The sequence below is a fragment of the Ceratotherium simum genome, chromosome 1 (assembly GCF_057802395.1).
Source record: "Ceratotherium simum simum isolate JZ-2026a chromosome 1, ASM5780239v1, whole genome shotgun sequence".
NCBI lineage: Eukaryota > Metazoa > Chordata > Mammalia > Perissodactyla > Rhinocerotidae > Ceratotherium > Ceratotherium simum.
Window position 1 is genome coordinate 20,336,803 of NC_141900.1, and position 24,266 is coordinate 20,361,068.

Genomic DNA, 24,266 nt, shown 5'->3' on the forward strand with positions numbered 1-24,266 from the left:
AGAAGTGTCCCAGCTCTCAGGTGATGGTGGGAAAAACAGTGCAGCCTGGACCACACCTTACTGTGTTGCTGAAAAGACATTCTCTTGACCCATCAGTAGCCATCATTTTAGTAAAAATTGCAGTATTGAGAATGGAAGTATTACAGGAGACAGTTTACTTTTTTTAAAAAGCTGATTCTAGATGAGGGCATCAAGTATATTGGAATATATGTGAGTGATTTTGTGTGTCAGACTAAAGACCTTCTTAAATACAATTGAAAATTTCAAAGCATGCAAGAAACTTCTCTGTAGCCAAAGGACTATATTTGCAGCATAAAGTTCACATTTCCCCTGTGCTGGGGCAGCATCAGGCCACGACAACTCGGAGGATGGTGAGGAGACAGTGCAGGAGAGGCTGTGAGCTGAGGCGGAGGACGCAGGAACTGGGTGTTTAAACAAGATATATTTCGTATTCTTAATTTTTAATGTTTGAGATGAAACTTGTTAGAATGTTTTAACTCACCTTCAGAATTACTAAAAATCAACAGATTCTCTTATTTCTGTGAAGAGTAGAGCCTTTTTGTGGGTGTTTGACCCCTACAGGCTGGACACTGCCCCTACGTAATTTTCTTGGCTTCGAGTTGTAAAAACTTCTCCATCGTGGCGGCTTCACCCCTGCTTAGGCAGACACCAAGCGTGGGCATTAGAACAACTCGTGAACTTGTGGGATGTCCAGCCCTGGAAATGCTGGGGAGGAAGGACCCAGGCCTCTGTCCTGGAAGGTGCCGGATGCCAAGGTGGGCCAGGGAAGGCTCAGCGCAGGGCTGCTCTCCTCAGTGTGACCTTGATTCTATGGAAGTAACTGGAAAAGTTTCCTCATTCTAGTGGGTCTTATAACTTTTAAAACGTAAACTACTTTAACTACAGTTTCATCGTAAGCGGTATTTCTGAGTTATAAAGAGTCTGATGCTTCCTCTCCGCCATAAGCTCTTCTCTCAGAAGCAAGCTCTATGGGGGGGGGGGCTCGGTCTGTCTCCTTTACTGCTGGGTCCTGGGCCTGGATTAGGGAGTGCCTGGTGAAGGGGGGATCAGTAATATGGATTTATTAAATTTAGAAACATTAATTGGTGTCCAGTCTTTGTTTTGGGTGCAAGGCGTTGTGAGCTAGAAGCAGGGTGACACTATGTTCCACTTTGCCTGGGACAGTCCTCGTATGCCTGCTGTCCTGGCCTAATTACCAGTAACACCCTCGTCCACTCTCACTGAGGTCCCTGCGTGGAGGCTGCATGGTGAAGGCCCCCCCAGCTAGAGTTGGGGGAGATGGGCTGTGAGAGGATGATGATGCGCCCTGGGGGCAGACTGGAGTGACCCGAAACACAGCAAAGACACTTGGGAAGATAAACCACAGACCACAGGTGGTTTGATCATGGGTTCGAATTACTGTTTTAATCATTTAATTTTGGATTTGAGCATAGGATGCAAAAAAAGCAATGAAATTATTGCTATAAGAGGTTCGAGTACATTCTATAATAGTTGATCCCATTTATTCCTATCATTTATTGTGAGCTACTAATTAGTGAAGTGTTTATTTTTCAACATGCATTAACACATTGGAATTCTTTTAAAGTTATTATTTTGTTGTATGCTTTGTACCAGTTTTTTTAATAACAGCTTTATTGAGATATAATCTACATACCATACAATTCACCCTTTTAAAGTGTACAATTCCATAGTTTTTAGGATAGTCACAGTTATGCAACCATCACCACTATCTAGTTTTAGAACATTTTCATTATCTCAAAAAGAAACCCTGTGACCATTAGCACTCACTCTCCATTCTCCCCACCCTCAGCCCCTGACAACCACTGGTCTAGTTTCTATCTCTATGGATTTGCCTATTCTGGATGTTTCATATAAATGGAATCATACAAGAGGTGGACCTTTGTGACGGCTGCTTTTATTTACTGTTATGTTTTCCAGGTCCATCCATGTGGTAGCATGAGTCAGTGCTCCCTTCCTTTTCTTCGTGGATATACCACATTTGGTTTCTCTATCCATCAGTTGATGGCCATTTGGGTGGTTTCCACTTTTTGGCTGTTATAAATAATGCTGCTATGAACATTAATGCACAAGTTTTTGTGTGGACGTAGGTTTTCATTTCTCTTGAATGCACGTGTGATAGTTGAAGTACAAAAGGTTTTAATTTTGATGAACTCTGGTTTTCTACTATTTTTGTTACTTGTGCTTTTGATGTCACATCTAAGAAACCAGTGCCTCCCTCCAAGTCATGAAGATTTATTCGGTTTTCTTCTAAGAATTTATAGTTTTAGCTCTTACACTTAGGTCTCTGATCCATTTTTAGTTAATTTTTTTTATGTGTGGGAGGTAGGGTTTATGCAGATTGTGAACTCAAATATTTACCTACATATGCTTTGTAGGAATTTGTTCAAATTTCTTGTGTTTTGTGTCTTGCTTTGCACCAGTGTTTATGGATAGGTTTCCTTTCTATGTGTATGCTATTGAAATTTATCCTAATCTATTTACTTGTCAGGGTTCTTCTTCTAGTGACAAGTATTCCCTGGAATACAGTACCAGGATTTGCCTTCATAGTCCCCCATGTGTGGGTAAAACCTCATATGCTTGTATGTTTAATTCTGCAATAATATAATTTCATGGACAAAATAATATATTTTCCTTCACAAATCACTTAAAATAATATTCAAGAGAAGTATAATGGAAGTACTTAACTTTTCCCTTAGAAAACCCTCTAGTAATCTGGGACTGGCAAATACAGTTGTAATCCCGGAGGAGGAACCTCCCCCAGGGCCTGTTTCCTGTCACTTGTCCCTGGTTCTGTCGAGGTGGTTCTATCTGCAGAGAGGATGAGGAAGCCCCCGGGCTGCTGAGGGCGGTGCTGATGCAGGGCTGTCCATCTGGCCCTGCTGGGCCCTTGTTTGCATGCACGTTGTGAGAGCTGATGCTGAGGAAAGTTTGTGATACTCAGAATTCTTTAAGAAGGAAAGGGTGGAAATGGTTTAAAAAGTAAAGATGGTCACAAGTAAGGGTCCAGTTATGTGCAAAATTTGTTTCAGCAAAACATATCTTGGTATATTTTAAGAGAAAAAATAGTCAAGGTAAAAATTCTTTAACTTGTTAGGGAGCTATTTTTATAATAGGAACAAATAGTAAAAAAAATTGTTTTTAAAATGTTTTATCTTACTATTTTATTTCTATTTTTTCATAAGTGGAGGTGGCTGTATTTCCTGTGTGATATACGCAGGGCTGGCGCTGGAGAGTGGACTCGAGGCCCTCACGCCGCGGAGGAGCCTGCTCTGGGAATCTCTGCTGGCGGTAGATGCGCAGGGTGGGAGCTTGGGCTTTGTTTTGAAGTAATCTTTATAAGACAGCACTTCTTATCACTGAATCAAATATAAGAGCTTCTACCTATAATCATAGGGCCTGGGCGAGTTTATTTCCTGTTTTTCTTGGCATTATAAAGTTTTTCTACCTGTCTAGATAATCCACATATTTGTTCTTTTTAGAGGCAATTCAGTATTCTGTTATAATGTATTCGGTACCTATTGGTGCTTAGGATTATTTTGCATATTGCATATTTTCCTAATATAGAGAGCATCTTTGCACATACAGTTTTTGTGTGGGATTACCTGGTCAAAGTTTGTTAGATATTTTAGGCTGTTCTTGAGAAAGGTTTTTATCGGTTTATAGCGCTGCTAGTTAGTATGAATAAATAGTTTTTCACAGCCTTCCAGCACTGTATTGTTTTCATCACTGTTGTTATGTAGATTTTAAGGCATCTATCATGATAAAGCTTTTCTCTTTTTCTTTTGGAAGATTCTAGTTAATTTGATGCCTATTGATAGATTTTAGTTAGTTTAAAAACTGGCCCCCTCAGAAATGGATTCCTTTGTGTTCCAAGCAGACAGCTTCCCAGCAGTGGCATTCATTCACAGACCTGGAGAGCATTTATTCCACGTCAGAACGGGAATGTCAGGAAAGCTCTCTCCCCTCCCAAAGCTCTCTCCCGCGTGTTTTAGTCTGTTACTTGGGTGCTTTCTTAGTTTGCTTTAACCTTGCTCTGGTGAAATCTAGAGTCACTATATAAAATCAATAGAGCTACATTCTAGAAAATGCAGAGAGAGAGAAATGACCTTATAACAAAACTGGTGCTTGGGGGCATCTGCTTTCCATCTTTATGGGCACTTTGAAAATCACTCTTGTGATCATCTGTAGAACATAGTCTTGACTTCTTTTCTTTCATTACCAACAACTGTACCATATAATTTTCCCCCTTGTTATTAAGTAATATTAAATAATATTCATCAAGTGGATGTACCATGGTTGTTTGTTTTTTAAACTACCATTCTGTTACTGAGCATTTGTAATTTTGCAGTATATATAATTTTGCAGTGAACATATTTTGGTGGTAGGGGGTGGGTGCCAGGGCTTATTTCCTTAGGCTGGATCCTAAGAACTGAAATTTCCAGGTTAAAGGGGATGAACATTCAGTGATTGCCCAGACTTTGTTCTCATGAAACCGTTCCTTCCACAGGAGGTTACACTTTCTCCTCTAAGATGGCAGGTCCACTTCCCTCATTAAATAGACCTGAGCTGCAGTCTGGAGGCCAGTGAAAGAGTACAGGCCAAAACAAAAAGTCATTCTGGGGTGGGGTTACGGGTCATTTCTCCATTTGTTTTTGTAGTTTTCTGTAATGTCATTTCTCCTTTGGTTTTTGTAGTTTTCTGTAATGTTCCCTTATTTTCTTTATGATTAAAGAAAGAGCAAGGGTGTTTCTAAATTGAGTTGAATAAATGGGTGAAACAGACCAGGCCTCCTGGGAAGATCTTTGTAAGAATAGAACTGAATCTCTATTAATGCATATCATGAAAAACTTCACTTTGTTGGTTAAATTATAGCAGGTGAAAGAGGAGAGAAATTGGCTCTTGCATTAGGTGTGCCAGTCAGGTGTCTGGAGGCCTCAGCTCTGTGCCAGTTGCAGGACTGTGGCTCGCTCTGGGCCTGGGAGGGTGTGGGGACGGGGCGCGGGGCAGTGCTGCCCTTGTCTGTGGGAGCTGCTGGGGCAGACACTGAGGGGCACCCCAGGAAGCCTCTGTGTGGGCAGGGGTGGGGTGTCCTGTGAAAATTTCTAACAGGCAGAGAAAATGAGTTATTCATAATTAAAGTTATCCTGACCTTTTGGCAGTTTGACTTAAAAATAACTTTTTTTCCTATTATGAAAAAGGCTATTACAGTTCACAAAGCATTTACTAGCTTCTTAGTCATTCTGTTACATCAGTCACTCACGCTTTTTATACTGTAGCTAGTACATTTTGAAAAGTATAACTTCAAGGTTTATAAATTGATGTCCTGGTATCTTAGATTTTACAACAAATGTGTGGAAAAGAGTGGTATTGGATTCAGATAGGACTTCAGAGCTGTGCCGTCCAGTATAGTAGCCACTAGCTACTTGTGGCTATTTAAATTTAAACAAAATAAAATGAAAACTTCAGTTCCTTAGTCACACTAACCACACTTGAAGTGCTCAGTAGCCACATATACCTAGCAGCTACCATACTGGACAGTACGGATAAAGTACATCTCTGCCATCACAGAAAGTTCTCTTGAAATGCACTGTTCTAGAGGAAAAGACTGCCTTGTCTTTGCATGGTAACATGCAGAAAGAATGGTCCAAGGAGTTTAAATAGTGTGTATCTTAAAACTTTTTCTAAGCAAGTTGGTAGACTGCAGAAGATCCCAGGTTGGAGTGCGAGTGCCTCCCTCACTCAGTCTTTGCAAATGAAAACCATCTGGGCGTACTCAGCCCACTGGACTTATTTAAAGAAGCCTAGAACTGATGCGCGTGAACTCTTCCCTTTTCGATTACCCCCTATTTACCTTTGCCAAGCTTCCTTGAAATGTGACACAGTCGTGTATACACTGAGTGATTATTGCTTGGGGGAAAGCCCGGCATTCTTTGTTGTTGTTTGTTGTCTGCGTATTGTTGAGCAGGTAGGTAGTCATCAGCTTTATTGAAAAGAACCTGGCGGGGCCAGCAATGGGAAATGCAACTTTGGGGCTTTCTTGACACTGCCTGTTCTTCCCTGTAGGAGAGCTGCGGCATATCACCAAGCTGAAGCCCTGGAGTCTCTTTGATGTGCTTGTGGAAAAGTATGGTTGGCCCCATGAAGATGCTGCACAGTTTACAGATTTCCTGATCCCGATGTTAGAAATGGTTCCAGAAAAACGAGCCTCAGCTGGCGAATGCCTTCGGCACCCTTGGTTGAATTCTTAGCAGATTCTACAAATATAGCAATCTGAGCTAGCAAATGTTTTCCAGTACATTGGACCTAAACGGTGACTCTCATTCTTTAACAGGATTACAAGTGAGCTGGCTTCATCCTCAGACCTTTATTTTGCTTTGAGGTACTGTTGTTTGACATTTTGCTTTTTGTGCACTGTGATCCTGGGGAAGGGTAGTCTTCTGTCTTCAGCTTAGTAGTTTACTGACCCACTTTCTTCTGGAAACAATAACATGTCTCTAAGCATTGTTTCTTGTGTTGTGTGACATTCAAATGTCAATTTTTTTGAACAAAAAATACTTCCCCCCTTGTGTTTTGGCAGGTTTTGTAACTATTTATGAAGAAATATTTTAGCTGAGTACTATATAATTAACAATCTTAAGAAATTGTCAAGTTGGAACCAAGTAGCAAGGAAATGTACAATTTTATCTTCTGGCAAAGGGACATCATTCCTGTATTATAGTGTATGTAAATGCACCCTGTAAATGTTAATTTCCATTAAATATGGGATGGGGACTCAAATTTCAGAAAAGCTACCAAGTCTTGAGTGCTTTGTAGCCTAAGTTGCATGTAGTGGACTTTACTGCTCCAAGGAGTTGTGCAAACTTTTCATTCCATAACAGTCCTTTTACATTGGATTTTAAACAAAGTGGCTCTGGATTATGTCATTCCCTATATGGCACTTTAGAGAAAGAAAAGACATGCTTCTCATTCTAAAATACGTGTGGTAGTTTAGCATTCCCATTCGTATTTTTGCATATTTTTAAAAGTACTTTTAAGGAAAAAGAGCAATTTCCCTTGAAAAATGTGATGGCCTCCTTCAAGCACTGTAAGTTCAACTCTACGCAGATTAAATTGGACAAGAGAAACATGTTCAGTGTGTGGAATGAAAAAATATATATATATTTTTGGAAAAGCTTGCTTGTGTTTGTCTAAAGCCAAAGTGTGGTATATACAGTTTGCAGTGCAGCGGGCAGAATACCAACATCTCAGTGGTAACGGTGATCGCGCTCAGTCCATAGGCAGTTTTATACGTGGCTACAACAAATTCTACTAGCTTTTTCGTTGTCTTTCCATGCATTGAATTTGAGAAAATGATTTTCCCTTTGCAGGTTGCACACAATTTTGTTTATGCATTTCCTTAAAATTGTAGAATTCAGGACACAAACGATAGTAGGCAATACAATTTTAGAATGTAATATATAGAGGTATAAATGCCTCTTTTAGAAGTCAGTGGATTGAATGTCAGTTTTTTTTTTAAATTTTACATTCATTAAGGTGCCTCGTTTTTCTTGACTTTGTCCATTAACATTTATCCATATGCCTTTGCAATAACTAGATTGTGAAAAGATAACAAGTGTTGTAATAATAATCCATTGTTTGAGGTGCTTGCAGTTGTCTTAAAAATTAAAGTGTTTTGGTTTTTTTTTCCAGACATTGCCTCGGTCATTGGCCTATATTTGAAGCGATAGAATCAACAAACGTTTGCTATCCTTTTAGTATAGTGTAACCAAAAGTAAAGGAAATATCAACATTCCTGTTGCAGGAAATGTAGCTGTATAACATGCATTAAGGCTTATTACAAGGAAATCCTTCATTGTTTTGTAAGCGTAGAATATGGATTTAGAAAAGATGCTGTGGCGTGGATCTGTTACCTAAAATTTCAGTGATCCTTTTTCATTCGTGTTTCATCAAAAACATACTAATTATATTTTGTTTGAGCATTGCAGATTTCGTTTTTTAACAGTATTCACTGTGGGGGAACAAGACACATAATCCTCTTAGGAGTTAGCATTATATCACATATTGCTGTGAGGTGGAGCATACCAGTCATTTATGAAATGTGGGTGCTGTTTTTGTAATGAGGCTGTAGGTTACCATGTAGGTTCCGTGACAGATGGTGGCTGTAGACCAGTGATGCTATCCATGATTTCCATAGGAAGCATTCTTACAAGAACCACACAGTACATTTATATCTTCCCTAAGTCTATAAGAATTTTAATCAGGGTTATATCACACTTGAATGAAATTTGTCTAATGCAGTTTTGGCTCATGTTAGAAAATAAACTAGATAATTATGAATTTTGTAAGGATCTGTCCCTTATGATAAAATAGCCTAACTAGTTTACAATGTAAAAAGTTTTTCTAGAAGGGTTATATATTTATATTAGGTACAGTATGGTTTTTAGCAGATTCTTGGTGGCTTGATGATAAAGAATGCATATAAACTCAATGAGAACCACTGGTTATGCAAAACACTATAGGCAGCTCAGTGGTTTTAGTTGAATGTCCTGTCTTTTCTTTTCTCTATTGCATGTCAAGTCTTTATGGAAAATGACCAACAGTGGATTACATATGTGATTATATAGCAGATTCAGAAGCTGGCTGTCTAGAAATTACAACTGTGCAAAGGCAGTGAAAAAGTAGATTTAGGAGTTTCAAAAACAAACTTTTTAGGTGAAAACTGATTTACTAACTTGCTTCTTCCTGTACCTGGATCATACATAACTAGTTAACAGTAAACTGCTGTTTCTACTCAGGTAGAGAACTTCAGTTTGTATCTACAGTTCAAATTATTTCTTAAATTCCACTTTTTTCTCCCATTAATTTTTTGTAACTTTAATGACATTTTGGTAGAGGACAGTATTTGAGACTGTATGTGTCCTTCATCAAGGAGTCAAAGAATTATATAAGATTTGGAAGTTTACAGAAAAGCTTCTGTATATACATTATTTGTGAAGTAGGCAAATTTAAAACTATGAGGAATTAAAAATCCTTAGAAGGACAGTCCTTTTAAAGAGTGAATATTGATATTTCACTATCTAGTTAACTTTCTTCTGTGTTTGAAACTGTCAGAGGATGGATGATTGGATGGATAAAGCCATTTCTTCTTGGACAAGTCTTTGCTTAGTGAATACCCTAAGTGGAATTTTGTTTGATTAAAGTCAAGGATGGCAAAGTTGATCTAAGTTCTTTTAAAACTTGAAGCTAGTTAGGATTGAGCCCTAAATATAGTTGTGTTACTGTACCCTCATTAACCACAATTACCTAATTTTCAAAAGGAAATTAAAAGAAGTGTAAAACATGACTTAGATTACTGCCAAATCATTCATTGTTAGTCTGTTTACTTCTTTCTCCAATGCACAGAATCTGTATACTGTGCCAAATTAGGTGAAGTAATCGGATGGTGAAAAATGTGTTGACAAATATTGTCATTACTATTGGTTATACTAATTAATCCTCCTGAGAGGTAGAAGACCTTAAAGAATAAGAAAATTTATTTTTTCAAAATAATAACTAACTAGTATTTTGTAATTCAGTAATAAACTGTTTACTTAAGAGGCCATCTTCATTTCATTTGAGAGATCTAAGAATGATGCCTTTTAGTTTTGTATACCAAAACAAATTTTAAAAATTTCCTACTTTTTCTAATACTATAGCTAGATAGTAAATGTTAAGGTTTTCAAATAATTTTGATTAATCAATAAGACAGTTCAGTCATGTTCTAAAATGTAAAAATTAGATAGTCGTATGTTTTTAGGCAGACTACTCCATATTTTCAAACAGCTGTAAATTACAATCTGTAACTATCATTTGTAATGCTTTAATGGTGTGGGTTCATTGGTATGCTGTCAGATATAAGTAGATACACATAGCATTACATGGCACAGTAGTTTCCTATGGCTCTTGCTCCTGCGAAAATGACAAGTAGCAACATTACAGGAACAACAACTTATTGCCTCCTGATGCTTGCTACGGTCCAACTGAGGTAGTAGTCGCTAAAGAAGATGGAAGGTTCCTTACAAACTATATCTGAAAAATATAACTTTTGTAAAAACACTTACTTAGACACCAATCTCAGAAGTTTGTACAGAACAATTTGGTAAAACTGACATAATTGTGATTTATTAACATGAATTAAAATGCCCAACCAGTGCTTCAATGTGACAGTATATTTAAAATAAAAAAGAAATTAAAGGCCATATACTGTACTACTTTCACAAAGATCACACAGTTTTGCAGTGACTTGTCATATGTACAATGCTATAATATCAAATGAGAAAAGCTGTAAGCAATTATATACGCAAAAGAACTGCAGTATTTACAGTTTGTCAGGAGACATTAAAAATCATCTATACATTAAATTACATTTTTCTTGCAAATAACCGATAAAACAAAATGAGCCATGTCCACACCAAACTATAAAAATCTGTATTGCATTTTTTTATACCTAAGATGCACTCACAGAACTGCTGACAGAAAAAAAAATGAGAATCCTCATAGTGCCATTACTTCGCTGTGTACTTAATGCATATGTAGAAAATAATATAGAAACATTCACTAAATGAATTTAACTGCAACAATAAAATGTAAAGGTCATGTAGCATCAAATCTACTGCCAGAAGAACAGCTGGAATGTTCACTTACAAAATAAAGATACCTAATACTGGCTTAACAGCACATTTTTTTAAGGAATTTTAAAAAGCAAAAATGCGAAAAATACAATGAAAGAGCACTGGTTTTTTTTTTTTTATACAAAGTTTCATGTACAAGCTTTAAAAAGTACCTTAACAGGTACATATGAAATATACAGTTTATCTTACAGAACATTTTAAAAAATGTTTTTGGAGTCCATTTTAATGCCACCCTGAACCATGGTAATTGTTCTGAAATGTTGGTGGCACCTGTGCTCTGTGAATTGGAATCTGTCCAGGCACTGGAGATGCCTGCTGAGGTCCTTGGACCCCGTGTGGCAGGGCCACAGAGCCAGGATGAGGACAGAACCCTGAAGCAGTAGGTGTTGGAATATTGTTTGGTCCTTGGGGCTGGAGATGAGGACCTGCGACTGGTAATGGACAATGTGGCCCTGTTCCAGAAGGCTGGTGTTGGGGTCCCGGTCCCAAAGTGGTGTGATGTGTAGCTTGTGAGGGATATGGTGGTACAGCTGGATGAGCACTTGAAGGAAAAAGTGGAGGTCCTTGATGAGGTGGGTGGTGTAAGGCTTGAGCTGATGTGGTATGATGCCCAGAAGCCAAAACACTGGAAGGAGGAGGAGGAGGTGGTGGTGGGGGTGCTGGATTTACAACATGCTGGTGTTGTGCTTGTAGACCTTGGAGTCCTGTGGAAGGATGGGGCGGTGGATGGTGGTGAGGGGCAGGGCCAGGAGGTGGAGGGGGTGGTGGCAAATGGTGTCCAGCAGTTTGAGAATGAATATGCGACCCAGGGGTGACAGCATGAACAGGCCCTACTACGTGTGCTACAGAGTGTTGCTGATGGGAACTGGGCTGTTGGACAAGGTGTGGTCCTGGAGCAGGTGGTGGTGGAGGAGGGGGTGGGACTACAGCAGCAGCAGTTTGATGGTGAATAGTGGGGTTCTGAGAAGGCAAAAAATGCCCTGGAGTAACATGGTGTCCTGGAACTGTTTGCTGGCTTGTGGTGCCAGGAAGTGCTTGATTTGGTCCTGATGTAAACACAGTTTGTTGGGAAAGACTACCTTTAAGCTGATTATAATTCTGAAAGTTTGTGGAGGGCTGCTGGTTTTGATAATAAGATGATGAAGAAGGAGGCGGAGGGGGTGGCGGGGGTGGTGCCGTGCTGTTCAGACTTTGTTGGTTAAATTGACTGTATGTTGCTGAAGATTGTCCTGAGGGTGTCTGTGTAAATAATGCTCCAGAAGTTGCCTGCTGAGTATTGGCTTGAAGGTTCTGTGCTGCTGAATAAAAATTTCTCTGAGGCTCTCGCTGAGGGGTTCCAACTTGAGGTGACGGTGAATGATGAGGCCTGTAGGGAGATCCTAACGGCTGTGAAGGAGGCTTTGGTGAAAGGTACCCATGCTGTACGGGCGTGTGAGGCGTCGATGACTTTGGAGGGTTTTCTATATGAGGTGATGGAGGACAGTGCAACTTCATTGGTACGGAAGGCAGCTTTTGTGAAAGTTGCTCAGATGAACTGCGAACGAGTGGCTGAGGAGGGTGATTCTTTGAAAGTGCTTGGGTGTTATTTAATAGCTGTTTTTGTTGGAGTTCTGTTTTCAGGTGAACACCATTCTCAGCTTCTGACACAGTAACTGTTGCCTCCCAGTGGGAATCTGGTTTTGTGAGTATTTTCCCATGTGGTTGAACAGGAATTACAGGTCCTGGTGAACCAGGCTATGAAAAGAAAAATCATATCTACTTTATGTATTTTTATAAACTTAAGAAACATTTACGTATATTGAGGTTAGTTATTATTGGTATTTAATGTTATTTAAATATTAATTTTAAAAAGGGCTTAGGGGGCCGGCTCCGTGGCTTAGCGGTTAAGTGCGTGCACTCTGATGCTGGCGGCCCGGGTTCGGATCCCGGGCATGCCCCAAGGCACCACTTCTCCGTCCAACGCGAGGCCGAGTCCCACGTACAGCAACTAGAAGGATGTGAACCTATGACATACAACTGTCTACTGGGGCTTTGGGGGGAAAAAAATGAATAAATAAAATCTTTAAAAAGGGCTTAGGAATAAGATAGGTTTGACAAGGCAATTAGAGAGGCCAGGGATATTGAAAAGCCAGTTTTTTCAATAGTCATTAAGTTCTTGTAATAAGCTTAAACTGAATTCCCTGAATTAATTTTTATTGAAGACAAATCAAGGAAATAATGGTCTTCAAGTTTAATCTGCCTCCCCCCACCCCTGCTAAGCAATGAAACCTGTTTTTGAGCCTTAGCCTAAAAGAACTCTAATACCTTAAACACTTAGCAAGTTTCAATTCCATAATTGAAATTTCTACACCCAACCTAATCATAAATTGATTTGGGTAAATAAACTGGCTCCCCCAAGCCGTTTTGATTTGTAATACCTTTTGCATTGTTCAAATAGAAATAATCTAAGTACAAGACTACTTAAATATATACAATTCAATCTCAGGTTCCTCATCTTTAGTTTTCAAAGATATTGCTACACGAGATTATCACACCTTCATGACCCAGGATGGAGATAACACTTCTTTTAAATGAATGTCACCTGACCTTTTGTTTTTAGAGAATTAATTGGGTGATCAAATATTTCGTGAAAAAGACTATGAATATCCTAGATACTGCCAGAATAGGGGTGGAACTCTTGGAGAAAATGTAAGCTATCAAAGTGTGTTTGGCACATTAGAATGTTTGGTCAAAGTTTATTTTACAGGAGAATTGTCCAGAAATCCCAAATTGATACTTGGCACAGCAGAAAAATCTCTTGTGTGCATATTACCATCCACTTTTCTGAACGGCCATGTTCAAAGGGTAATGTTATTACCTTGCTCATTTTTGAAGGGCTTTTACAAGTATTTTGAGAAGTATCTGGGGATGGACATTCATTTGTAGTCATGGGTTCTGGATTTTCAGGATCAGGATCTGTAAAAGCAGATGAAACTTTTAGTAAATATAAAATTACGTGATAAATATTGCCTTTTTACTAACACTACAAAGCAAGGTACTATTCAAACCAACTTTTTATAAAGGTTCTCTTCTTTTCTTATTTAAAAAGGTATTTAAAACAATAACCGTGATAGGTCATCTGCTTACTGACCTTCGGTAAGTTCACTGAAAGAAGGGACTGGGCCCTTGGGTTGCAACTGGGGAATGTGATTTGAATGAGATGAAGGTGAAGACGGAACATGACGCGGTGAACATGGGACACATGGTGATTCTCCCCCTAGAGATGAAGCAGAAGCAGACCCAAAGAGAGCATTAGAGCTGCAAAGAACGAGGGCACAGAATGATTAGCTGACTCCACTTTTTGGCAAAGGAACAAGCTCGCTTACCGCTATCTTTATCTTTGCGGTGATCACTGAGAAGTAAAGCTCTCTGGTAACTCCTTTCCCTCACTTGCTCCACTGAAGTTGAGGCAGTCCTTTAAAATAAAATCATATCATCAATTCAAAGAAGGTGCTGCCACCTAGATTATTCTTGGTCCCTTGATGGTCAACATGTCCGCTCAGACCAAGGCTTTTGCTTTTTTTTGTTTTGCTAACAGCTGTCAAAACGGACATTTTTATCCTCACTTATTTGAAGGACTCCATTCCTTTGTCTTAAGCAATTTCTTGGTGAAAAGGAGGGAGTTGAAGGGTAGTGTATTAACATTCAGAATGTCGCTTCAGGTTACCAAAAGTACCAAATATACCCCTTACAAATTACCTTGTGTCCAGACTGTAAGGCTAGCAGAAAGCTCTCAGGAGTAAGGGGACCAAGGAGCAAAGTGGACGTAGCCTCCTGCCCTTTGTCAAGACCCATCCTATACCCAGCTTCTTCTATTCCTACTGAAGAAACACTAAACTTGGTTGTTCTTTCAAGGTAAGGGTTGTAAAGAAATTGCAGGATGCTGACTGATAAAGATTCTTTGGAGATAAATATTTGTATGAAAATTATCACAGAGTAAGCAAAAGGGACCTTTAACAATACAAGCAAATATATAGCTGGTTTAAAACCCTATCAGCAAAGAGGATCTTTCAAAGTTCTGACCACAAAGCTCTATCTCCTTAGCCTTGGGAGAACAACAACAAACAGGAAGATAGTTCATTAATGAAAACTTGTTCTTTTCACAATAGCACACTTCACATCTTTACAAATATAGCTCCATTCAAAATCAGCTATGTAAAAAGTTAGGCTCCTCACTGGATGATAAAGAAAATAATGAAGACTACTTTAATTATAAGGTATACTACGTATAGTTCTAAAGTTACCAATTAGGTTTTTTAAAGAGGCTTACCATTGAACTTCTGGTTCATTCTTCTCACTGGCAGAACCTTCCTTAACAGGACAGTTATTGCTGGTTTCTTCCGAAGTAGGATTATAAACTGTAGCTGGCGTTGGTAAAGGAAGGCTAGCCGAGCTTTCTACCTGCTCCCCATTTTCAGTCCTGTTGGCACACCCATCACCGTTGTTGCTCAAGTTTCTACTTGCGTGAGGTGATACACTAACCAACGGGAAGTGTTCTGCCTTAGAGCCACTTTTCCTAGCTTCACGTTGTCTTTTACGGTATTCTAATAGTGACACCTTAAGCAAGAAAGATAAGGAAAAGCAAATCTTTCATTCTTGCTTTTTAAGTCAGAGTCAATCTATTCTTTTTTTCTAAAGAGAATTACTATATTTACATTAGGAAAATTATGTAAAATAATTTGATTCTGAACAAACAATAATAAACAATTATCAAATGCCTGCTATATGCCAGGCATTGTATTTAGATGATTTACATACATTATCTCATTTAATCCTCACAACAATCCTATGAAATAGGTTATATTATCATCCCCATTTTACAGATGAGGAAATTGAGTAACTCACTCACTCAAGGTCACACAGCTGGTGAGTGTTGGAGCCGGGATTCGAACCTAGGTCTTACTTGAAAGCCCGTGCTCTTTCCACTATACTACATTGCTTCCCACAAAGTTGCCAACTGGACTCTGTTATAAAAATTAAAAGCACACATCACTAAAATTCTTTGACTTGCAAAGCAATAAGCCTATTAACAAATAAAGTAAGTGTTGTAGTTTCTCCCATTCCTCTGAAATAAGGCATTCTATTGTCTCAGTATGAATGCCAACCAAATGGTGGCAGATCAGGGAACTTATTATTTATATAATACTTATCTATTAGTATAATGCTTTTCAAAATACTCATATCCATGGCTTAAATACTGTAGATAGTATGGATGAGGAAAGAGGCATTTCTTCTCTAAAAGTTTGCCTGTTCTATGTAAAATGAGAGTGATAAGAACACAAATATTATTCAACTCTGTTTATTTGGTTGGGAAGTGGTTATCATTTTTAAAAGTTACTCTTTTGGTGAAATGAAATAAATCATCTCGAGGTTTCGATCTCTGAAACCATGCTCCTTCTAAGAATTTTCCATATCACTAGAATGTTTTACTTCTCAGTAAACATTTCCTAATTAAGCATTTACCAAAGGTTTAAAAAGGTACATATCAAAAATTTAACTTGAAAAACTGAAGTATGAATGCCTTACATAATACTCATTATTACTACTAATTACCCTCAGTAGTAGTATGAAAAAAACACTATTAAAAAAAAGACTATAAATCATTAAATTTGTAACCTTTTTCTTTTGTGGTGGGTTCTGTGGTGTGCAACTTCCGTCGATCAAACTGTCATTAACAGTCCGTCCGAAACCAGATACAAGCCCGTCTTCTGAAGTACAAAACACAGGTGTTTCCATAAACATGCCTCTAGTATCATCCTGTATCAGGCACTTTGACTCACTTATTCGGAAACCTCCTCCAACCTCTAATTGATGTGAGGGTGTCAGGTCCCTCAAGTTAGAGTTTACCGAGAAGTTAACTCCTGTTCTGTCAGGACTCTTGACCCAGGAAGAATATATTGTGCTCCGTCCAGAGTGAGCAGATTCCAGTTGGCTGTTAGAATCAGTCCTGTCATGTGTAGGTGCTTCCATGGTTTTATGTAAGGCAGTTTGCTCGATTGCATCGAGTCCCAGTTGAAGGTCTGACACAGACTCCTTTTCTCCAGGGCACTGCCTATTGACTTCAGTCCTACTTCTAGGGCTGGTGTAACCAATAGTCTTTATTTCTTGCAGACTCAGTTCAGTTAAATTAGAATTTCTAAAAGGCCCCAATGTTAACATGGTTGAAGATCTGTCATAGCCCTGTTTACAGAATTGAAAAAAAAAAATTTACACAAATAACCACATGTTGAGACTACTTATTTTAAATGTACCGATAATTTAAGCAAAATAATGATACTAGGAAAGAGTCACCAATTTAAATAACCTTTTTGAATAATTCCTTACCTCTTGACTGTAAGTGCGTCTCTTAATTTCTGGAGAACTTTCTGGGGAAGAAATATTCTATATAAAAGAAATAATTAGAATTGAAAATTAAAATATATAATTAAATCCATGATCTTTATAGAAATGAAAACTTAGAACGAGAAACTACTACACTGACTTTGGTTTTAAATTTTCTTTTCTATTTCCATTCCCCATATAAGATATTTGCTTTAAGGTCAGTTTGATACACAGTCATTTAGTCTGACTCTAAAGTCATCATGAGATGAAAGTTATACTAATTTTAATGAAAATAAATAAGTTTAAATTCACATAAATGCATGTTCCAAATTTTCTCTTTTAGTTTCTTAAAAATGGGGGCTGGCCCGGTAGTGCAGTGGTTAAGTGGGCGAGCTCCGCTGTGGCGGCCTGGGGTTCGCAGGTTCAGATCCTGGGCGCGCACCGACACACCACTTGTCAAGCCATGCTGTGGTGGCGTCCCATATAAAGTGGAGGAAGATAGGCACGAATGTTAGCTCAGGGCCAGTCTTCCTCAGCTGAAAGAGGAGGATTGTCCTCAGATGTTAGCTCAGGGCTAATCTTCCTCACAAAAAAAGTTTCTTAAAAACGTTTTTTCTACTCTCAGTACACTAGTTGTTAAAGGTGGTGGGGGAGCTATTAAAGAAACCCCATCCCCATGGGTTAGAAATTTTTTTCATTTAAATTTCTCACCTCAAAGTGCATGGTATTTCCTGGTGTGCCGGGAGTTACTGGGGTAACTGGTGAATATATGGGCTTATAACTATTTCTGCAAGCTTCATCATCTGATTTCATCCGTGGAGGAGTAGCAAATGATGGGTCCGTAGGAGTAATATCTGTGTGAGTTGGTGTAGCATATGGTGAGGGAGTCGGTGTGGAGGTTTCTGAGTAAGCAGAATCTAGCAACTGATAAAGTCTTCGTTTTTTTAGTGGTGTAGTTAAATCTGCTGGTGAAATAATAATTTATAAAAAATTATACTGCTGGTATTTTCTACAATATGTAATTGTAAAGATCGAAACATCGACAACAGTAATTACGATGACTTTCATCCAAAAACTAAATTTCAGGGTTTTACTAACATGAAGCAGTCTCTCCCCACTCCCCAAATTAGTTCATTTCACCATTAGCAAGCATTATCTTGCCAGAAAGCTAAAGACCTAGGGGTCTCTAAGAAATCTTACAAGTACAGATGTTAATTTAACTGATTCTAAGAGTCTTTTTGAATCTGTTTGAAAAGCAGCTAGCCAAAAAGCCAAAACGAGGCCAAAAATTCAACCATAATCCCCCAAATACATGGTACTACTAAGGTTTTCATGTCTGTCTTCATCTAAAAGGTTGGAGGACAGGAAAGAGGAAATATATATAACAATCTGCTTCTTTTGTAAAGTCAAAAATAACCGGACTATGCCTGTTATAAACCTATATATCGACACATTCTTCACATTAAAACAATACCGAAAAGAAATTCTACCTGGAAGGGAACAGCTATCATTTAATAGTAGTGGACTTTTATTTTCACCATTGACTGTAGGACTTCTGGATCTTTCTTGACAGGGTGAATTAAATCTATGTAAAATTGCTGAGTTTTCTTCTTCTAAAGCTTGTTTCAACCATCGCTGAAATAAAACAATAAATGAATAGAAATCAGTTTGTAGTTGTTTATATAGCCCATAAATGTAGAGCAGATTCTAAAAGCATTTTACTACCAGGAATTGGTAGTAGGGAATGAGATTGACATTTGGCTCATCGTAGATTTTTATATCCAAAAAAAAAGTTTACCTTCTTGCATGAGCCAGAAATGTTTTCAGTAGGTTCTTTTCTTCTCCTTTTTTCTGAAAGGAATGGTGAAGTAAACCTAATATAGTGCTTAGGAGTAGAGTATACATGGGGACTATAAGTGAGACCTGGTAAAGAATTGAGCTGTGTAGCTAACACTTCAGGATCTGTAGTTATGCGCAGAGGCCTTTCTGAAAGGCTGTCTGAAGGTTTTCCTGTCTTCTCATTCTTCTCACTTAACCATTCATTGACCAAGTGCTAGAGAAAAGAAAAATCTGGATTACTATATATGTAATTACACAGATTCTCCTATAGAATATTCTAGTACCAAGTTTGAAATTGATATATCTAAAATGATATATTGAGTAATTTAAATCATTGATATATGATGTCCAAAAAATCAGTATAAGTCATTCTACATTTCCTTGGTTATCTACTCTTACTCCTAAAATTTTCTACATAATAATACTTTGTAGGAACAAAACATGTGGTAGCTTTGGTACGATACTAAAATCTAAGAGACTTCAGTACCATCTTATAAACACAAATACTAAATTTAGATTTGTTACTGCTTCTATTATAGGTATAAAACATTCAGTTTGTTAGAAAAATCTGATTTTAGGCAGTGCTTCTCCACCCTGACTGGCCATCAGAATCTCCAGGAGATGAGACCTGTGAATATACATTAAAAAAAAAAAAACAAAAAAAAAGTCAGCACTGACAATCACTATTGATTTAAGGGGTTTGAAAGTTCCTCTAAGTTCTATGCTTTGTTAAGTTCACAGAATTCTTTTATTAATTCTGTTGAATTTCTGATCTACAATGTACATAATTTTGGCTATATGAATATTCCTGATCCTAAAGTATAATGATTACCTTTTTTCTTAATAAACTACTTATTTAGTACAGTTCATTGTAATGGGCATGAGAATAAGAATTCTATTTGTCAGCACAAGCACATTTTCTTTGCTGTGTGTACATTCATATCTTTTCCATCTAGTTATCAAATGATTTTTTTATTATGAGTGTAATTTGTAGAAAAAGGAGTAAGGAGTATGTATATATTTGCACATACATTCTCACACATACACATACAGAAACACACACATTAAAAAAATAAAATAATCTACCCACATCCCGTCTTCCAGAGATAATCACTACAAACATTTTGGCATCTTTTCTTTCCCTCTTTTTTCAATTTATGTAGAACTTTCTTTCTAGGACAAGCAGTAGAATGAGGTGCTAAAGCACATGGAGTCTGCAGCCAGACAGCCAGGTGTGAATCCTGGCTTTGCCATTACACCATGACTGCAGCAAGTTATATAACTCTTCTACATCTCAATCCTTATCTGTAAAAGAAGGGTCATAATAGAAACTAGCTCTACAGATAGGGTTATTGTGGGGATTAAAACAGTTAAATAATATATATATATATATAAAGCTCTTCAAACAGTATCTGGCACAGAATAAGTGCTATGTATTATTAAATTGATGAGGGCTTTACATTAGGGGAAATCATAATTTGGTACTGTCAACAGTATGTTGTTTAAAATAACAGAGAATACCATAAGCAAAACTTGTGGCAAAATAGATTTTTTTAGAGAATCAGGATATAGAAGCCTACATCTCAGACCAGAGGTTTAAGTAAATCTACAGCACCACGATAGTTTAGTCATTTTAATAATTAAAGGGCATGGACTCACATTTGTAATCAAGAAAGTAGCTTCTCTTTTAAACATGCGTTTTTCTTTTCACTAATCCAAATTACAAAGAAAAGCTGCAGTTTTTTTTTTTTGTACTTCCAGAGTGGGCAACGATAACCACTCATTGTTTTTTTTTTTTTAAAGATTTTATTTATTTTTTGCCCCCAAAGCCCCAGTAGATAGTTGTATGTCACAGCTGCACACCCTTCTAGTTGCCGTATGTGGGACTCGGCCTCAGGCTGGACAGAGAAGTGGTGCCTCGATGCGCACCCGGGATCCGAACCCGGGCCGCCAGCATCGCAGCGCGCGCACTTAACCACCAAGCCACAGGGCCGGCCCATATAACCACTCATTGTTAAAGGCAAGCATTGGCTTGCTTGCTCAAGACTTGTGGTGCAGTAAGGAGAGTACAGACTTAGACAGAACTGTGTTTGGATCTCATCTCTAACTAACTCTGACTTGCCATTGAAGTATACTCCCTGGTTCATCCGAGATGTTTACTAAATAAACTTTTCATGGTTTCACAGTACATACAGACTCTACTGAATTTGCTAAGAACAAAGACAAGATAAATTAAGTTGCAAAGTATTTTGTTATAGAAATGTGTGAGAAGGATCCATTTATGATCTAACCCCCTCTCCAAAGAGCCTAAAGATTACCACTTCAGTATCTCTGCTCCAATCTGCTGTACTCTACTCAGAGTGAGAGAAAAACAGAAGCTTCATAAGAATGTTCTGTTATTTCTGAGCTATAAAGCTCAGGTTGGTTTATCTCAGTGAACAGTTTCCCGTAATTGCTTCATTAAATCTGACAGTGGTTTTTCAAAGATTTTTATTAATAATTTGATCTAAAACTATCTCCTTCCTTATAAATTCTCACATTCTTAGTATATTTTATAGCAAACAATTTCTTCACATTTAATTCTTATAATCTACCTATACCGTAGAATTTATTTAAAAAATATGAAGAAAGGATAACATATCAAAAATCAGTTGTTTCTGAGAAGTGTAAATTTAGTACACAGGGTACATGAACTGTAATACTGAAAGGAAGTCTTGATATACACTGAATAGTAAATTGCCTTCATAACAATAATGCAAACATTTATATTAACTGATTTTACAATTTTCAATTCTTGTTCTTAGTTAAAAAACTTTGCAAGTATAAAAACTACACTTCTCATTCTGTTCCTTATGAAATGTTATAGATTGAATTTTAAAAAACACAAATATATTTAACATCATAAGACACTGTTGTTAGAAAACAGTTCTTACATTCATTAAGAATCATACCTTCTTTGTTTTGGGGTACTTTGTAGGACATTTATTAAGTGCTGGAACTTCAGTTTCAGTAATTATTTCTGCTAGTGCAGTTTCAGTTTCTGGTTCTATTGCAAGTACAGTATTTTCAGTATCATTTTGTTGTGAAGTAACTTCTATATCAGGAGAGGATGGTTGGATATCTGAACACATGCTGACAGTTCTGTGTCTCCGACGCTGCTGTCCAATGTGAGTCCTACTCCGAGAAAAACTTTTTCTCTGTTTCGTTCTGTTCACTTTGGCAGGGGTTGGCTTGCTAGCAGTTTCTTCTTTTGCTTGTTCCTGATTCAAAATACAACAGAATGGAACTTTTGATGCTTTGTTTATATAAGTGAGAAGTTGGAATCTAATAGCATTAATCTGCTTCAGAAACTAACTTCCCCAAATTTCTTTAAGAATTCTGATATATACTAAATTGACATAATTAAAAATTTTCTTACTCTCAAAAACAAAGCAAGTCAAGTCTCATACCTCAAGTCTAAACTCGCATGGGATTTGAAAAATGCTACTGAAAGGCTAGTATCAGACATTAAAAATTCTTTATAGGGCCGGCCCCGTGGCTTAACGGTTAAGTGCATGCGCTCGGCTGCCGGCGGCCCGGGTTCGGATCCCGGGTGTGAACCGACGCACCGCTCCTCCAGCCATGCTGGGGCTGCGTCCCGCATGCAGCAACTAGAAGGATGTGCAGCTATGACGGGCAGCTATCTACTGGGGCTTTGGGGGAAAAATAAATAAATAAAATCTTTAAAAAAAAAAAAAAAATTCTTTATAGATGACAGATTGAAACAGTAATAAAAATTCTTTATAGATGAGAGATTGAAACAGTAATCAAAAACCACCCAAAAAATAAATGTCCAGGACCAGAGGGCTTCTCCAAAGTATTTTACCAAACATTCAAAGAAGAGTTAATACCTATTCTTCTCAAACTATTTCAAAAAATAGAGGAAGATGGAACACTTCCTAACACACTCTGTGAGGCCAACACCACCCTGATACCAAAGCCAGACAAGGGCAACACAAAGAAGGAAAACTACAGGCCAATATCGCTGATGAACATAGATGCAAAAATAGTGAACAAAATATTGGCAAACCAAATACAGCAATATGTTAAAAGGATCATATACCATGACCAAGTGGGATTTATACCAGGGACACAGGGATGGTTCAGCATTCACAAATCAGTCAACGTGATACACCACATTAACAAAACGAGGAATAAAAACCACATGATCATCTCAATAGATGCAGAGAAGGCATTTGACAAGATTCAACATCCATTTATGATAAAAACTCTCAACAAAATGGGTACAGAAGGAAAGTACCTCAACGTAATCAAGGCCATATATGACAAACCCACAGTCAACATCATACTCAATGGGGAAAAACTGAAAGCCATCCCTCTGAGAACAGGAACAAGACAAGGGTGCCCACTCTCACCACTCTTATTCCACATAGTACTGGAGGTTCTGGCCAGAGCAATTAGGCAAGAAAAAGGAATAAAAGGAACCCAAATAGGCAATGAAGAAGTGAAACTCTCACTGTTTGCAGATGACATGATTTTATACATAGAAAACCCTAAAGAGTCCATTGGAAAACTATTAGAAATAATCAGCAACTACAGCGAAGTTGCAGGGTAGAAAATCAACTTACAAAAATCAGTTGCATTTCTGTATGCTAATAACGAACTAACAGAGAACACAAAAAAATTCCATTTACAATCGCAACAAAAAGAATAAAATATCTAGGAATAAATATAACCATGGAGGTGAAAGACCTATATACAATGAAAACTATAAGACATTATTGAAAGAAATAGATGATGACAAAGAAATGGAAAGATATCCCATGCACATAGATTGGAAGAATAAACAAAGTTAAAATGTCTATATTACCTAAGGCAATCTACAGATTCAATGCAATCCCAATCAGAATCCCAATGATGGAAATAGAACAAAGAATACTAAAATTCATATGGGGCAACAAAAGACCCTGAATAGCTAAAGCAATCCTGAGAAAAAAGAACAAAGTTGGAGGCATCACAATCCCTGACTTCAAAACATACTACAAAGCAATAGAAATCAAAACAGCATGGTATTGGTACAAAAACAGGCACACACGTCAATGGAACAGAATTGAAAGCCCAGAAATAAAACCACACATCTACGGACAGCTAATCTTGGACAAAGGAACTAAGAACATAGAATGGAGAAAGGAAAGTCTCTTCAATAAATGGTGCTGGGAAAACTGGACAGCCACATGCAAAATAATAAAAGTAGACCATCTGCTTTTGCCATTCACAAAAATTAACTCAAAATGGATCAAAGACCTGAAGGTGAGACCTGAAACTGTAAAACTCACAGAAGAAAATACAGGCAAC

The 24,266-nt window shown here is 37.8% G+C and overlaps 2 protein-coding genes across 20 annotated transcripts in view; one reads left to right on the plus strand and one right to left on the minus strand.

Annotated features, from left to right (window-relative positions):
• Window positions 1–7,732, plus strand: part of SRPK2 (SRSF protein kinase 2) — a 231,943-nt gene extending 224,211 nt beyond the window's left edge. For 9 of the 10 annotated variants that reach the window (XM_087440559.1, XM_087440748.1, XM_087440507.1 and 6 more), the window contains one exon: window positions 6,106–7,732. In XM_087440559.1, the coding sequence (XP_087296685.1) occupies window positions 6,106–6,290 (185 nt within the window). In that variant the 3' untranslated portion in view covers window positions 6,291–7,732. The remainder of the gene's footprint in view (window positions 1–6,105) is intronic. The other variant, XM_087440947.1, reaches the window with a different exon arrangement.
• Window positions 7,733–10,187: 2,455 nt separating this feature from the next.
• The window catches only part of KMT2E (lysine methyltransferase 2E (inactive)), an 88,397-nt gene continuing 74,318 nt past the window's right edge, over window positions 10,188–24,266 (minus strand). For 5 of the 10 annotated variants that reach the window (XM_087440165.1, XM_087440191.1, XM_087440035.1 and 2 more), the window contains 11 exons: window positions 21,863–22,171; window positions 18,871–19,125; window positions 18,563–18,707; window positions 17,784–18,037; window positions 17,076–17,132; window positions 16,368–16,931; window positions 15,022–15,308; window positions 14,078–14,166; window positions 13,843–13,968; window positions 13,570–13,667; window positions 10,188–12,446 (listed from right to left, as the gene is read on the minus strand). In XM_087440165.1, coding sequence (XP_087296291.1) covers window positions 10,935–12,446; window positions 13,570–13,667; window positions 13,843–13,968; window positions 14,078–14,166; window positions 15,022–15,308; window positions 16,368–16,931; window positions 17,076–17,132; window positions 17,784–18,037; window positions 18,563–18,707; window positions 18,871–19,125; window positions 21,863–22,171 — 3,696 coding nt within the window. In that variant the 3' untranslated portion in view covers window positions 10,188–10,934. Of the gene's footprint in view, window positions 12,447–13,569; window positions 13,668–13,842; window positions 13,969–14,077; window positions 14,167–15,021; window positions 15,309–15,447; window positions 15,716–16,367; window positions 16,932–17,075; window positions 17,133–17,783; window positions 18,038–18,562; window positions 18,708–18,870; window positions 19,126–21,856; window positions 22,172–24,266 lie in introns of those variants that run through there. The other 5 variants (XM_004439306.3, XM_087440209.1, XR_015554612.1 and 2 more) reach the window with 4 other exon arrangements.